The sequence below is a fragment of the Borostomias antarcticus genome, assembly GCF_949987555.1.
Source record: "Borostomias antarcticus genome assembly, chromosome: 17".
Taxonomy (NCBI): Eukaryota; Metazoa; Chordata; class Actinopteri; order Stomiiformes; family Stomiidae; genus Borostomias; species Borostomias antarcticus.
The window spans coordinates 24884036-24899332 of NC_140250.1; the positions used below are offsets into that span (position 1 = coordinate 24884036).

Genomic DNA, 15297 nt, shown 5'->3' on the forward strand with positions numbered 1-15297 from the left:
TCTGTCTGTCTGTCTGTCTGTTTTTTCCGCTACATATTCATCAAAAACTGAACTCTGTCAGCTGCCTCTCGTGACTTGTGGAAATCAAACTCAGTAACCGATTAATGCTGACCAGGTAGCCGATCAATACACGCCCCCAACCTCCACACACACACACACACACACACACACAAACACACACACACACATTTACAACCCAACATCATTTCTCTTTCCGGTGTTTTATCCAGTGTATTATTAATCCAGTGTATTATTAATCCAGTGTATTATTAATCCAGTGTATTATTAATCAAGGCAGCGATGGCCTGAGGCAGGTTTCTCTTACGCAGCCAGTCTTGCACACTGTTCTCTACAAACAGTATGGCAGCACGGTGGCTCAGTGGTAAGCACCGCCGCCTCACAGCAAGAAGGTCCTGGGTTCGAATCCCGGTCGTTTCAGGTCCTTTGCATGTTCTCCCCGTGCCTGCGTGGGTTCCCTCTGGGTACTCCGGCTTCCCCCACCAGACATGCAACGAATGAATGAATGTTGGTCGGAGGGGCTGTAGGCGCTGATTGGCAGCCACGCTTCTGTCAGTCTGCCCCAGGGCAGCTGTAGCTTACCACCACCGGTGTGTCTGAATGAATACTGGACTCTGTAAAGCGCTCTGGGTATCATGAAGGCCGCTATATAAATGCAATTCATAATAATAATAATAACAAACAGTGGGTTAGTGATACCCTGCAGCATCTGGTCTTAAAGTGTAGTAGTGAGTAGTCGGCTGAGCCAGAACCAAGTGGCTGTACTGTCCTGCTGCTTGGACCAGACTGAACTTCAGTCGTCGTCTGTTCAGTGCATTTGTCGTTTGTCATTTCTTGGTGAATACGACCCTTTGTCTGATGACTGCAGTCACCTCCCGTCCTCCATGAGACACCGACCTCTCCACCAGTGTGTCCTGTCCTCCATGAGACACCGACCTCTCCACCAGTGTGTCCTGTCCTCCCCTCTTCTTCTCTCCTTTCTACTCCTCTCCTGTCTGTATCTTCCATCCAGTAGCAGAGAAAGAGAGAAGCAGAGAGAGAGAGAGAGAGACAGAGATAGAGAGAGAGAGAGAGTGATAGAGAGAGAGAGAGAGAGAGAGAGAGAGTGTGTCTGTTTTCCTGGACATTGCCTGGAGCCATTCCCAGAGAGCCCAGTCATCTTTATTTAATTCAGTATATTAATTGAACTTTATCATTCAACTTTAATTGCACTTTTGAATTGATCACTTCCACAACATCACTGAGAGGAGGCAGGGAATAGTGACTGAGTGAACGTTTCTAAAAAGAAGAAGAAGAAGAAGAAGAAGAAGAAGAGAGGACCAGAGCTCTACTCATGTCTCACTGCCACTAATCACAGTGGCGACACATTCAGCCCCATCTCGCCCATCTGCGTGCAAATTACACAAACTCCCAGCATGCAATGCATGCTCCCATGTAAGCAGTAAATACCACGCATGCATGCATAGAGGCGCGCTGAGCAGTCGGAGGCATGCGGGGGTATTGCGATATGCAGAATGTGGCCACTCAGCACCGTATCTACAGTAATAAGTAAAGTAATAATATTACTTTACTTTAATATTAACGAGTAATAAGTAATTTTTTTTTTTTTTTTTGAGTAGCGAGCCCAACACTGGCCTTGTCTCATTGAGATGGAGCTGTCATCATGATCGACAGCCTGGAACACACACTGACACAAGGCTTGTCTGTGTGGAGGCCGGCCTAACTGAGGTGCTACTCACAGTGTTACTGACAGATAACTGATAGACACTGATAGACTGATAGATTGTGTGTGTGTGTGTGTGTGTGTGTGTGTGTGTGTGTGTGTGTGTGTGTGTGTGTGTGTGTGTGTATGTGTGTGTGTGAGAGAGAGAGAGAGAGAGAGAGAGAGAGTGTGTGTGAGAGAGAGTGTGAGAGAGAGCGAGAGTGTGTGAGAGAGTGTGAGAGTGTGTGTGTGAGAGAGTGTGAGAGAGTGTGTGAGAGACAGTGTGAGAGAGAGTGTGAGAGAGTGTGAGAGAGGGTGTGAGAGAGGGTGTGAGAGAGAGAGAGAGAGTGAGAGAGAGGGAGGGAGGGAGAAAGGGAGAGGGGGGTATGAGAGTGTATGTAGGGAAAAATAAAGCTGTCAGATTGTTATGATTGACAGTTCAATTGTTGGAGAGAGAGAGAGGGGGAGTAAAAAAAGAGAAAGAAAAGGAGAATGAGAGTGAAGACAGTGAGAGAAGGAGGAGAGAAAGAAAGCAATTAGTGTGAAAGGATTGACGAGTTAGCGACTTCATGTGATTAGAATACCCCTACGGTGACATAATCAATAGCCACACACACACACACGCACGCACACACACACACACACACACACACGCACACACGCACACACACACACACGCACACACACACACACACACACACACACACACACACACACACACACACACACACACACACACACACACACACACAATAAATGATGCCCACAGGTCCACTGGCAGTAAGGGAGGGCCAAACTAATTTGTGAACCTTTAGTTAGAACGTTGCTCACAGTGAAATGACTAAGGATTATTTACAAATTCATAACATTTGCAGCTCATGTATTAGATGCATATTTCATACAGCTGTTTGCAAACTGATGTGATACCCCCCCCCCCCCCTCCCCCCGGGTTGTAGTGATGCTGGACGGTTTTGTACCAGCTGTTAAGTGGAGGAAATTAAAAATCTTTATTTAATGAATATACACACATTTGGCTGTTTTAATTAAATACGTGAGTATGTTGATTACAATGTTTGTGTTTCTTCAGTCTTGGTAATCTGGGTGGAGGAGTGAAGGATTAGGCACACATGGATTAGGATCAGACTCTTAAGTAAAGAATTAGGCTGTGAAGTAGAATTAGACTCTGAAGTAAGGTAAACAATTAGGCTGTAAGGTAAGGTAAACAATTAGGCTGTAAGGTAAAGTAAACAATTAGGCTGTAAAGTAATTAAGGTGAAGTAATTTAGGTTAGGGTCACACACATACACACACACACACACAGTTTCCAAAACCTAATTTCACACTTGTCTAAAGTGTAGAGCGTGAAAGGTAAGCCTGGGATACGGGACTGACACTGGGCTGATACTGGACTAATACTGGACTGATACTGGGCTGATACTGGACTGATACTGGACTGATTCTGGACTGATACTGGACTGATACTGGACTGATTCTGGACTGATCCTGGACCGATTCTGGACTGATACTGGACTGATTCTGGACTGATACTGGACTGATACTGGACTGATTCTGGACTGATACTGGACTGATACTGGACTGATTCTGGGCTGATACTGGGCTGAGTTTCTCATTCATTTATCCATCCCCTCAACTGGTGCCATCATCACTCAATGCCATTCACCCAGTATACTGAACCTTGGTCCAGGACTTCCTTCAGGCCAAGAGGTCACTGGAGACGAGGAGGTTCGACCCCCCCTCACCCACGCCTGCCTACACACACCAGCAGCTTCTCTGATTGGATACGCTCCACAGGCCGCAGTATTAGCGTGCTAGTCGGAATGGACTCAGTTCACTCTCAACTCCCATGTACCTTAGTGCAGACAACAAGAGACTCATTAAAAACAGGCAAAAAGTGAATATAATGAGAGAGAGAGAGAGAGAGAGGGAGAGGGGGTGAGAGAAAGAGAGAGAGGAGGAGAGAGAGAGGGGGAGAGACAGGGATGGAGAGAGAAAAAGTGGGAGAGAGAAAGAGAGTGAGGGAGAGAAAGAGAAAGGGAGGAGAATAGATAGAGGGTAGAAAGAGAGGGAGGGGGAGAGAGTGGGAGGGGAGAGGGAAGCAGAAAGAGAGAGAGAGGTAGGGAGAGAGAGAAGCAGAAAGAGAGAGAGAGACCTGGATCACAATCAAAGCAATCAGCAGGGCTGGATTAACATGGGAACTGTATCCAGGCAACAGCAACTAAGAACAAAAAAGTGATCAAAGTCAACAAGTGTGTTGCTGATTGTCAGAGAGCGGCCTGTGCGTGTGTGCGTGTGTGTGTGTGTGTGTGTGTGTGTGTGCGTGTGTGTGTGTGTGTGTGTGTGTGTGCGTGTGTTCACCCAGCCCTCTCCCAGTGGTGAATGATAGCTCTGATTCTCTGATGGAGGATTGCTGGAGAGGGTCCGAATCACCACAGACATGATCGAGAACACAGACCTGGCTCTCCTGCTGGAGCCGAGCTGAGTTGGTTCAACTCACTCCTGCCGGCTGAAGCGATGTTTATGAGAGGCGATCGCGTGTGTTTGTAAATCAGAGGACCGGGGAATCGAACACAGCAGTAATGGCAAACGATGCAGTAATGGCAAACGTCTTCTCCACAGCCTGCCAGTCTCCAGCTGAGTACACCAGCGCAAGGTCGTCTGCATAGGCATACTTCCTGGAGACTGTGGTCGGCAGGCCGTAGGTGTAGATGCGTACGGTAGGTGTAGATATTATAAAGGAAGGGGGCCAAGACAGATCCCTGGGGGATGCCGTTCTTAAGGCGTCGCAACCTGCTTCGCTGTCCGCTATCGGTGGTGAGGGTGAAGCTGCGGTTTTGGACAAGCTCCATGATCATGCTGACAATGTGCCTGTCCGGCAGCAGGCGGAGCAGCTTGCAGGTGAGGCCGCGGTGCCATACGGTGTCGTAGGCAGCCGCCAGGTCTATAAAGACGGCCGCCAGGTCTATAAAGACGGCTCTGGCCTTCTTTTTAACCGAAAAGCTGTCCTCGATGTCTTGAGTGATCAAATTGACTTGATCTACGGTCGATCTCCCGCGTCGGAACTCGGCCTGCTCCTGTGGGAGCAGCGGGTCGATGATTGGTTCGACGCGGTCAGGCCCCGGAGCTTTCCCTGGCTTTACATGCTGGAGGGCAGCAGTGAACTCCTCCGGTGTGAATTCACTAGGATTTGTGGCCTTCCAGAGGTCAGACACTGCTTTTGCCACGAGACGTGATGATTCGCAGTCTTTGCCCTCGTATGTCCCACTTTTCACAAATTATGATGCGATTTTTTGTTTGTTTGCAGAGATGGGGCATTGATGGGTGGAGTGTCTAGACCTGCCAGTGAGGTTGTTAAGGATGCTCCATGCCTTGCGGCTAGAGTGTGAGAAGTCGATGAAGTTAACATCCTCTTCCCAGCGCTCTTGTCTCCTTCGGCTGAGTCTAGAAAGCAGGGCTAGGCAAGTCTGTCTGACTCAGCTCCTGGGGGGGCCCGGAGGAAGGCATAGTAGAGACTCTCACACTCTGCATCCCAACACGGTTTGTAGCTATTGCAACGTCCGTGTGGGCTGGATTTTTTGGCCGCTTTCACCAGTATGCTGCAGAGTTCCCGGTACGCCTCGTCCACGTTGTTGGTGTTTGGTGGTGGAAGGCACCTTGTGGATCTATGGGTAAGGAGGTGGTAGCGTTTCCAATTGGCCTTTCGGAAGTTCCATCGCTTCACCGGCTCACTCGGGATGAGGTCCACCAGTTTAGGCATGGTAATCAGCGATGGTCGATGTTAGGACCGTGGGAACTTTCCTAGCACGCGTCTTTCAGGGAGCCGGTTATCAACGCCGACACTCGCGAATGCCAAGACAGGATTCGTCACAGTTTTCCAGCGACCTGAGACAAAGCTGGCTGCGCCCTTAGGATCGTACAACAGGGCCAGGCTGTTGTTAGCTGCCCAAGCAGCCAGGTTTTCTCCGTCGGATGTATTGGTGCTGTACCCCCAATCCTCATGCTAGCAGTTGAAGTCACCAGCATAGAGACAGGGGTGGGGGAAGACTGGGAGATGCACTGGTGTGATTCGCGAGGGCGGAGGCTTGTAGATGTTGATGATTTTAAAGACACCAACATCCACGCACAACCACTCAATCTCCGAGCCAGACGGGGATTGGTCGACAAGAGTCCAGTTCAACCTTTGATGGACGAACGTAGCAAGGCCATGCTTCCTGCTTAGGGTAGACCCAGCTAGAGCGAAATTAGGAAGAACTAGCGTATCTGCTGTTAGGCAGTGGGTCTCCTGGAGGAGGAGGAGGAGGACGAGGGCCTTGGTGGTGCAGGCCAGGTGCTCGATGACGTCGATTTTACTAGGGGGGTGAGCCCTTCGGAGTTCAGCTGCAGAAGCTCCGCCGGCTTCTCTCCCCGCCTGTGGCAGCCGAACACCAGCCCAGGTGGTGGCCCTCAGTTGGCGGACTTTGCTTCGCGTACGGTGGTTAATCGCAGCTACTGACGGAGGGGCACCACGAGAAGGTGTCTGCCTCGCCTCGCAGTCATCTCAAACCCAGTGATTCTACAGTAGTTTTCTAATGGAGGTTCCCAGGTATGCTGGCCTGCTCTCTGGGGGTGATGGATGGGGGTGAGCTTCTAAGGGGAGGAAGGCTGACTGGAGCTCTGGAGGAGAGATAGAAGACCCGGATGCTGGAATCTGACAGGAAGCCATATGTGAGCGATTAAGAAACCGTCATGAATTCTGTCAGTGATTGATGACGGTCAGAAGGCAGAGAGTAATACCCGGAGGCTTTGTCTTTCTCCCTCTCTCTCTCTCCCTCTCTCTCCCTCTCTCTCTCTCCCTCTCTCTCCCTCTCTCTCTCTCTCTCTCTCTCTCTCATACACTCTCTCACCCACACAGACACATGCACACTCTCTTTTTCTCTCCTCTCTCTCTCTCTCTCTCTCTCTCTCTCTCTCTCTCTGTCACACACACACATACACACACACACACACCTGTTGCTTGTGCTATTCTCCCCTGGCCAGTAGTAGTAGTTTAATTTTAATGGCCATCTGGTAGCTCTACCCCAGGGACCCTCCTCTCTTCCCCTCTCCCATCACCCCCCCCTCCCTTTTCTGTCCTCTCCCCTCCTCTCCCTTCTCACTCTTTCTCTCCTCTATTCCCCTCTGCCCACCTCTCTCTTCTCCTCTCCTCCCTTTCCTGTCCTCTCCTCTCTTCACCTCCCCTCCTCTCCCTCCTCCTCTCCTCTCCTTAGCTGACATCCCAGACGCGGGCAGAGTGCAGACAGCACAGGCAGAGCTGGTTAATACTGAGAGATGGCGTCTGCTTCTCCATCCTCTCCCAGCGTCATCTATTACCTCTAATACCTTTAATACCCCCCATCTTCCTGCTGTTACTGGTTTGTGTTAGCTCCCTATTACTCTCCTCTCCTCTCCTCTCCTCTCCTCTCCTCTCCTCTCCTCTCCTCTCCTCTCCTCTCCTCTCCCTTTCTCTTTTTTTCTCTCCTCCCTTCTCTTCTCTCCTCTCCTCCATTCTCTCTCCTCTTCTCCTCTCTTTCTCTCTCAATCAGACCCTCTCAGAACACACACACACATGCGAACGTCTTCCGACGACATCCTGTTTGTGTTGCCGATTTGACGAGCTCCCTCCCGCTACGATACCTCTCCGCGCTTCATTATATAAAGCTCTCAAACCAGCATGGAGAGCTTCCATATAGACATCCACACAACACGCCCTCTCCTCCTGCAGCGACAACCCCATGAAATATTCACCTGGCCCCGCCCTCCCTCCGGAACAATCCGTCCCACAGATCAATACGGACAACGGAGAAAAGGCAATAAATTCTTCATGTCCCCCCCCCCCCCGTCTCCACGGCCCCCGGGCTCGCTCAGAACACGCTCGTATCTGTCAGGTTCCGTGTTGAACACTGTGCAAGTGCAAAGTCAGCAAGTGCCGGGTTACGCACTGCGCACACGAGAGCGCTCGGCTGGACGGAAGCACGGCTAGAGGCTGCCGTGGTGTGGGTCAGAGATTAAAGCGCAGTATTAAATGTATACAGCTGTCGTTGGGTGTTATGGGACTAACATCCATGGCCCCTGGGGGATCACACACAACAAGCCCACCTCGAGAAAGACTACTTTTTCCATTCGGTCTCACACGTCGTACGCCAAATTTGTAGACCTTATGGCACAATCATCAGTGCCATTTCACCTGATGTACCACACTGTAAAACTAATTATATTTCACTGAGATATCATTATAGGTATAAATGTCATCCACATTGTGAATTAAAGCAATATATCAATTCACCGGCTCATACACTAGGCCATACTGGGCATTCATTCACAATTATTTGGCCTACATGTGACAATGACATGAATGGGAGTGTCCCCCACAGTGATCTGAATGGAATGGCCCGTCTGTGTGTGAGCTCGCGCTGGAGCGGCAAAGCAGAGGGGTAAAACGGCAGAGAATGACAGAGAGGAGACGGGAGCCGACCGGATTTGTACTGTAACTCCAGAACCTCTTCTGTACTGAACGTTTTCCTTAAAGCAAGAAAATGACAGAAAAATAATTAAACATGACTTCTGTTCTTATTGTAGTAAACCAGCCTGATAAGGGCTCTGTCAGAGGTCAAGTAAACACACAACACAAAGAAAAGATAGATATGCCTTTATTCTATGGGCAGGTCTAAAATGTGGAAAATAATGGGTCACTTGAGTCCAAACTACACCCAACATGGGTTCCTACAACCGCCTGAGCAATCCACGACAAACAAAGGTGCCACTACACACATGCATCACAGCACTCAGCACACATGAACGGTCGTACTCAAACATGCGTGAGAACACAAAGAGGCTACACACAGTGCCGTTATACCTACACAATAAGGACAGTACAATTCGCCTTATTCACCTCAGCTGCCATATTGGTCAGTCTGACGTAATGAGGGGTGCGGATGCGGAAGTGCCCGTTGCCTTCAATGTTAAAAGTTTGCTGTAAAAACACCACTTCAAGAACCAAAATAGTCAAAATAACAGGCTGAATACACTATCGGGGTTACAAACTCATCATTACCAGACTCTGATTGTTTTTCACTGCCCTTGTTTTCGCGTTTGGAAATACATGGAGGTGAATGAGCCATAGTTAGCCGTCAGCTGCATTCACTCCGATGTATTTCCAAACGCGAAAAACAACGGCAGTGAAAAACAATCAGAGTCTGGTAATGATGAGTTTGTAACCCCGATAGTGTATTCAGTCAACGGGAACTTCTGCATCCACACCCCAGACTGACCAATATGGCTGCCAGGTGACCGTCTTGACACCTCATTTGAGCCAATAGGGTGTCAGCAGTGATGAATTTCATCTCGAAACGCAAGTCAAATCAAAGATTCATGGAGTTGTAAATAAATCTCTTAGATTCTGTTTTTTGTTGTCTTAGAAAATTGCTTGCCATGAAAACGGTGTTTACGGGAGATAAAAATGCTTTTTTGGGGCATTGTACAGTAGCTGAGGTTTTTCTCGTTTGATTGGTGTATTGGATGTACCACTTTATCCAGGCATCGTGTTAAATGCAGTAGTCTCACACTGCTCCCCTGGTCCTGTAGGAGTAGAGTATCTTACCTCTTCTCATCCTCTCTCTGCCTGTCGGCTGGGCTGGTCTGTGTGTTTCTTGGTGCATGTCCACCGGCAAGCTGTATTTTAGTGCTGGCATTGTTTGCTCGTTGTTTACAATGGGTAATGAGGGTAATGATCTCTAGGGCGCTACAGAGACGAGAGCTGTGTTCAAAGTGCTTTTTTAGCGCTATAGCGCCATGGCCTCTAGGCTTTTTTTTGCAGTTAAGAAAAGTTGAACTTTTTGGGCTAAAAAAGGCAGTTTAGTTAGTTAGACAGGTCCAGGAGGATGGTGATGTCAGCGACGGTCAGGGGGGGGAGTCAGGGGTGGAGGAGCAGATTACAAACAGCTGTCTGGTAACACGGCACAGCTGGAGCCCGGAGGCGCGACCGATACGACATCTCTCTCCAGATGTTCCGGGTCCGATCTGCCTTGAGCTGGACCAAACCTGATGTTCCTGATGACAGCTGAGAGCTTCACACCCTGCCCCCCTGAGTCACATGTGCACACTGTGTTTATAACCACTCTCTTTCTCTCTTTCTCTCTTTCTCTCTTTCTCTCTTTCTCTCTTTCTCTCTTTCTCTCTTTCTCTCTTTCTCTCTCTCCCTCTCTCCCTCCCGCAGACAGTAACTTTGTTCTGGGGAACGCCCAGGTCCAGTCCCTCTACCCGATCGTCTACTGCTCCGACGGGTTCTGCGAGCTGACCGGCTACGCCCGCGCCGAGCTCATGCAGAAGAGCTGCGCGTGTCACTTCCTGTACGGCCTGGAGACGAGCGACCGCCTGACGGCGCAGATCCAGGGGGCGCTGGACGACCGGAGGGAGTTCAAGACCGAGCTGGTCTTCTACAAGAAGGGAGGTGAGAGAGACAGACGGAGCCACAGCCACCGGGCCGGTGTGTGTGTGTGTGTGTGTGTGTGTGTGTGTGTGTGTGTGTGTGTGTGTGTGTGTGTGTGTGTGTGCGCGTGTGTGTGTGGATATTTAAATCATGTGATTTATGACAGCAGGGGATGAACAGATACGTTTTAGGAAGACATGAAGGAAGGGGTAGAGAAACTGATGTCCCCTGGGAAAAAGAACAACTTTACTGAAGAAAAGAAGACAAGGAGAAATGTCACTGAAGTGGAGGAGAGAGAGAGGGAGAGAGAGAGAGAGGGGGAGAGAGAGAGAGAGAGAGGGGAGAGAGGGGGGGGGGCTTTGTAAAGGAAAAGAAGGAAGGAAAGAAGCAGAGTGGTGCAGAAAGAGGGAGGAGAGGAGAGGAGGAGGGAGGAGAGGAGGAGAGAGGAGAGGAGGATAGAGGAGATGAAGAGAGAAGAGAGGAGGGAAAAAGAGGAGAGGAGGGTGGAAAGAGGAGAGGAGGGAGGAGAGGAGGAGAAAGGAGAGGAGATAGGAGAGGCAGGAGAAGAGGGAGGAGGAGGGAGGAGACGAGGAGAGAGGAGGGAGGAGAGTAGGAGGGTGGAGAGGACGAGAGAGGAGGAAGGAGGAGAGGAGGAGGAAGGAGAGGAGATAGGAGAGGCAGGAGAAGAAAGAGGAGGATTGCACACAGCCGCTATCTGAGATACAAAGATGACAGATGCAGGTGCACAGAGACAGACAGAAGAAAGGGTTGTTTCATATTTCACTGGCTTGGTAAAACATGAAATAATTAGCATATATTAGCATTTTACAGTCATTTGGGGTAACGGGAAGGATAAACATATTTCTACACGGTTTCATAATGTCCACAACTCCTGCTTCCTGTTCTAGGTGTAGGGCTGTAGTCAAACATTTACATGGAGACGTGTGTAATATTCATTCCACAGAAGCTCATACAGAAACACTTCCAGACCTCTTTGTTGTTGGGTTTGTTCTCTCAGTGTTCCCGTTGCAGCGGCCTGGCCAACCTAATGTTTGTATAAATGGTTCCAACTTAATGCCAATGACCGTACAGTATGTGTGTTTGATGTTGTGGATTGGATGGTATGCTGGCTGGTTTGCAGTCAAGGCATGGACAGTGGAAGATTCAAAGAGAATATTTGCCCTGTTTGAACGGTCTGTAGATGGACAGCTGGGTGTGCAAGGAACATCAGCTCTTTCATCAGTTTACAAAATCAGTTTAAAAAACACTTAGGTTGTGCAGCATTTTTACTTTAATTAGCTAAATATGTGATGTAAATTAATAAACAAAGTAGACTACTAATAGCCATAGCTAGCAAACTACCTAGCGGCATATGCTATGTTGCTGTGAGTGATATCAGCCTACATTACACTCATTTAGCAGACGCTTTATATTTATCCACACACATTATAGAAAACTAGCTAATGAATGGTAACAAGCACTTAGATAAGCTGTTCATTTGAGATAGCTGTACCTGCTATGCTTTCCTGTCACAGTAGTCACAGTAGATGGTGGAGGGCCTGTAGGTTGTCACGGTGATGTTGTGAAGACGCACATTATCCTACAGCAATCCAGTAGAGTGAATGGTTAAGTTAGAAGCCTACAGTTAAAATTGCACTGTTACTGTTTAAGTCCATTAGCCTGTATGCCCACTCATTATAGACCATAAGCTGATGGCAACAAGTAAGCCTACTAATATAAGATATGCTGTTCATTTTGTGATAAAACAAAAAAACATAAATAGGCTTTGACTCGTATCCCCATCTTAAAGCTGGGTTCACATCCAGCCAAGACAGTTTTAAACAGTTTTAAAATGTGTCTTGAAACTACCTTCTCAGTTTTAAAAGTCTAGCTCTAAATATTTGACATGGTGAATCTTCAAGACTCCAGTTTAGAACAGAGATATTCTAAAACCACAAACATTCTAAAACTGAAGTTTGAATGCATCTTGACAACAGAGACCCTGTTTAGACTTGGTTTTAAAATGCGTTTTGGGAGATCAGATCAAAGGTGTTAAATACAAGTGTAAACGACCACCAAGACGAATTGTGAAACGTTTACTCAAAACACTTTCCGAGGTAGCCTGGGACGCATTTGACCACATATCCTTAGCAGTCTAAACCCTAATGCGTCCTGATTGTGAAAACACATCATCAATGCAGGACATTTTTCCTTTTTCGCCTTATCCTGTACAAATGACTTTGTCTTATCAATCAAAACAGTTGGGATAGTCCTATTATGTACATTAGTTCTCCAAACATCTTCAGTTGCTTTCATGCACACTTTAAAAAATCTGAAGTCAAACCAACTGATTATTGATTTGTTTATATAGAACAGCTGTGTGACACACATACAGGCAGGAGTGAGTGAGTTACTATGGTTTCTACAGTATATGAACAGAAGTGGTCAGCTGGACACATTTGGAGACAGATGATAGACACAGGTGTAAACGGCGATGTGTCTCGCTGTCCACTTGTGATCCGATCGCCCAAAACGCATTCTAAAACCAAGTCTAAACAGGGTGAGACATCTTCACTTTACAACAGAGAGACAGTCTAGAACAACAAATACTGGAGATTTACGCTGCTGATAAAGCTTGGAGAAGCTTCTGAATGAGGTTAACCTTCCCATCGTCTTAACCAGTCCAACATGAACATATGCAGTGATGTAGCAATCATAGCTTTACCAGTGACCTTGTTAGTCCTGCGCTTCACAGCCATGGGCTCTTAGGTTTTTATGGCTTGTTTGGTTACGGCCTGTTAGCTGCCAGGACAGAACTCATTATGCTTTCTAATTGGCCAAAGCCAAGCCAGAGGCAGGCAGTATGTAACAGCTTTTATTCAATAAAGATCCACTTCCTGTCTTACTTACTGTACATGTTGCTCCAGGTGCATTTACCACTAGAAATAACAGTGAATGAAGCAACCGTGAAGTAATGAGACATCATTTTCAAAGCACATACACATGTTTTTGTTCTGTTTTTCTTCCGACCGAACCATCGTTGCCTATTTTTGGATTTCAATCACTGCGCCCTGGCATCGGTGAGATGAACCACTTCCTTTTCCCCAAAAAAGTGGCATGTTCCTTTAAAGTCGGGGTCGGGTCAGGGTTATGGTGACCTTAAGGGTGTAGGGGAGATGAGGCACTAAACTAGCAAATACAGAAAAGCGTGATATTAAGAGACGTTTTCTGTGAGACACTGTTATGATATACGGCTCCAAGCACATTTCCATTTCAGCCGTAGCTATTTGCTGAGGCTCAGAGACAGATGGAGCTGAGATGCCAGTGTCGACAGACTGGAGGAGGATATTTTCAGGGCAATGGAGAGAGTGTGTGTGTGTGCATTTTTTTCATGTGTGTTCAATGCACAATCTCTATATTCCTCTCTGTCTCTCTCTCTCTCTCTCTCCTTCTCTCTCTCTCTGGGTTTTCCAGGTACCCAGTTCTGGTGTCTGCTGGACATCGTGCCCATCAAGAATGAGAAAGGAGAGGTGGTTCTGTTCCTTGTGTCCCACAAGGACATCACCGACAACAAGAAGAACCAGGACCCAGAACAAGGTCCGGAGACAGGTGAGTTCCCCTGGAGCTGCTTTGGACCTGAACAGACAGGCAGAACCACCTGGGTGAGGTGGACTTATAACAGAACTAACTAAAGACTGCAGCATTACTGAAATACTGCACAGGACAGAGAGAAAGAGAGAGAGAGAGAGATGGGGAGGGAGAGAGTGCATGTGTGTGTGTGTGTGTGTGTGTGTGTGTGTGTGTGTGTGTGTGTGTGTGTGCGTGTGTGGGTGTGTGTGCGTGTGTGTGTGTGTGAGCGAGAGAGAGAGAGAGAGAGAGAGAGAGATGTCTTAATGTGTTCAGCTGAGATTTATCATGGGGACATAATGACTTTAACCTTTAAAGAGCCTAATCAGCATACAGGTGTTACTCTCTCTGGAGACTGACTGTTCTACACAAGAGGCAGGGAGGGAGGGGGCAGGGGGGCTAGAGGAAGAGAGAGAGAGATAAATGAAGAGAGGGAAGAAGAGGAAGAGAGAGAGGAGGAGGAATGGTAAACCAAAGGAAATGAGGAAATGATTAAGTTGTTTTGGTTAAACTCAGCCCTCCCCTCAGAGTCAATTTAATTTAATGAAAGTAAAGTTCAAGGATTTTCTTATGATCTATATCTCTCTCACGCCCCCCCCCCCCCCCCGCCCACCCACACACGCACACACCCACACACCTCTCTCTGTCTGGGTTTGGTAGTGAGTCATAGACATCACCTGTGGTTCCAAACAGAGAAGTGGCATCAGAGCTGAGATACACCAAGGGAGGGAGGGAAGATGAGGGAGAGGAAGAGAGAGAGAGAGAGAGAGAGAGAGAGAGAGAGAGAGAGAGAGAGAGAGAGAGAGAGAGATGGATATAGTATGTGTGTACTGTATGTTAGCAGAATGTGTCCGAGCCTCTTTAAATGCTTCCCATTATAGGGTTTGAATGAATTCAATTTATCGGCCGATAGAGTTAAGGTGTATTGATTTACCAGGGAGGATAACTGATGACCCCCACTCCCTTCGGTCATAAAAGGGGAGCCAACAATATCGTTAGTCATTTTCACTGAACCCTGAACTCCCACTTACGTTGTATATTCACTCAGCAGATTTGAGACAGCTTCAAAAACAAACTAGGAATCCTAATGTTTTAAACACGATCAATGTCTGGTATAAGACGAAGGAAGTACTGTGAGATGAACAATCTTTTTCCCGTTTCAACCGTACAGTATCTGGGGAAATGAAAAGCTTATGCCAGGGAGAGCTGATGCTGGCTTTTATTTGTGGGCTAGAAATGGGTTGGGTAAGGTTGGGGATTTATTCAATGATGAGGTTATGATGACTTTTGAAGAAGTTTAATATCCCTCAAAAATACTTTTTTTAATATTTGCAATTGAGGAATTGTATTACTGCAGTCCAAAGTCAGAAGGTAACTATACCCCCTCGGTCTACCTTGGAGAAGCAATTTCCAATTATTCTCATAGTACGGGACACATTTCTTTTTTTATATAATATGTTTGTTTCTGACTATACTGAGTCCTCTGAGG

General features: G+C 47.6%; 1 protein-coding gene across 1 annotated transcript in view; it reads left to right on the forward strand.

The window, feature by feature from the left end:
- The window catches only part of kcnh3 (potassium voltage-gated channel, subfamily H (eag-related), member 3), a gene marked incomplete at both ends in the record, with an annotated part of 85322 nt that overhangs the window by 24843 nt on the left and 45182 nt on the right, over positions 1-15297 (forward strand). The window contains 2 exons of the mRNA XM_084452135.1: positions 9969-10202; positions 13656-13790. Of these exons, the coding sequence (XP_084308261.1) occupies positions 9969-10202; positions 13656-13790 (369 nt within the window). The remainder of the gene's footprint in view (positions 1-9968; positions 10203-13655; positions 13791-15297) is intronic.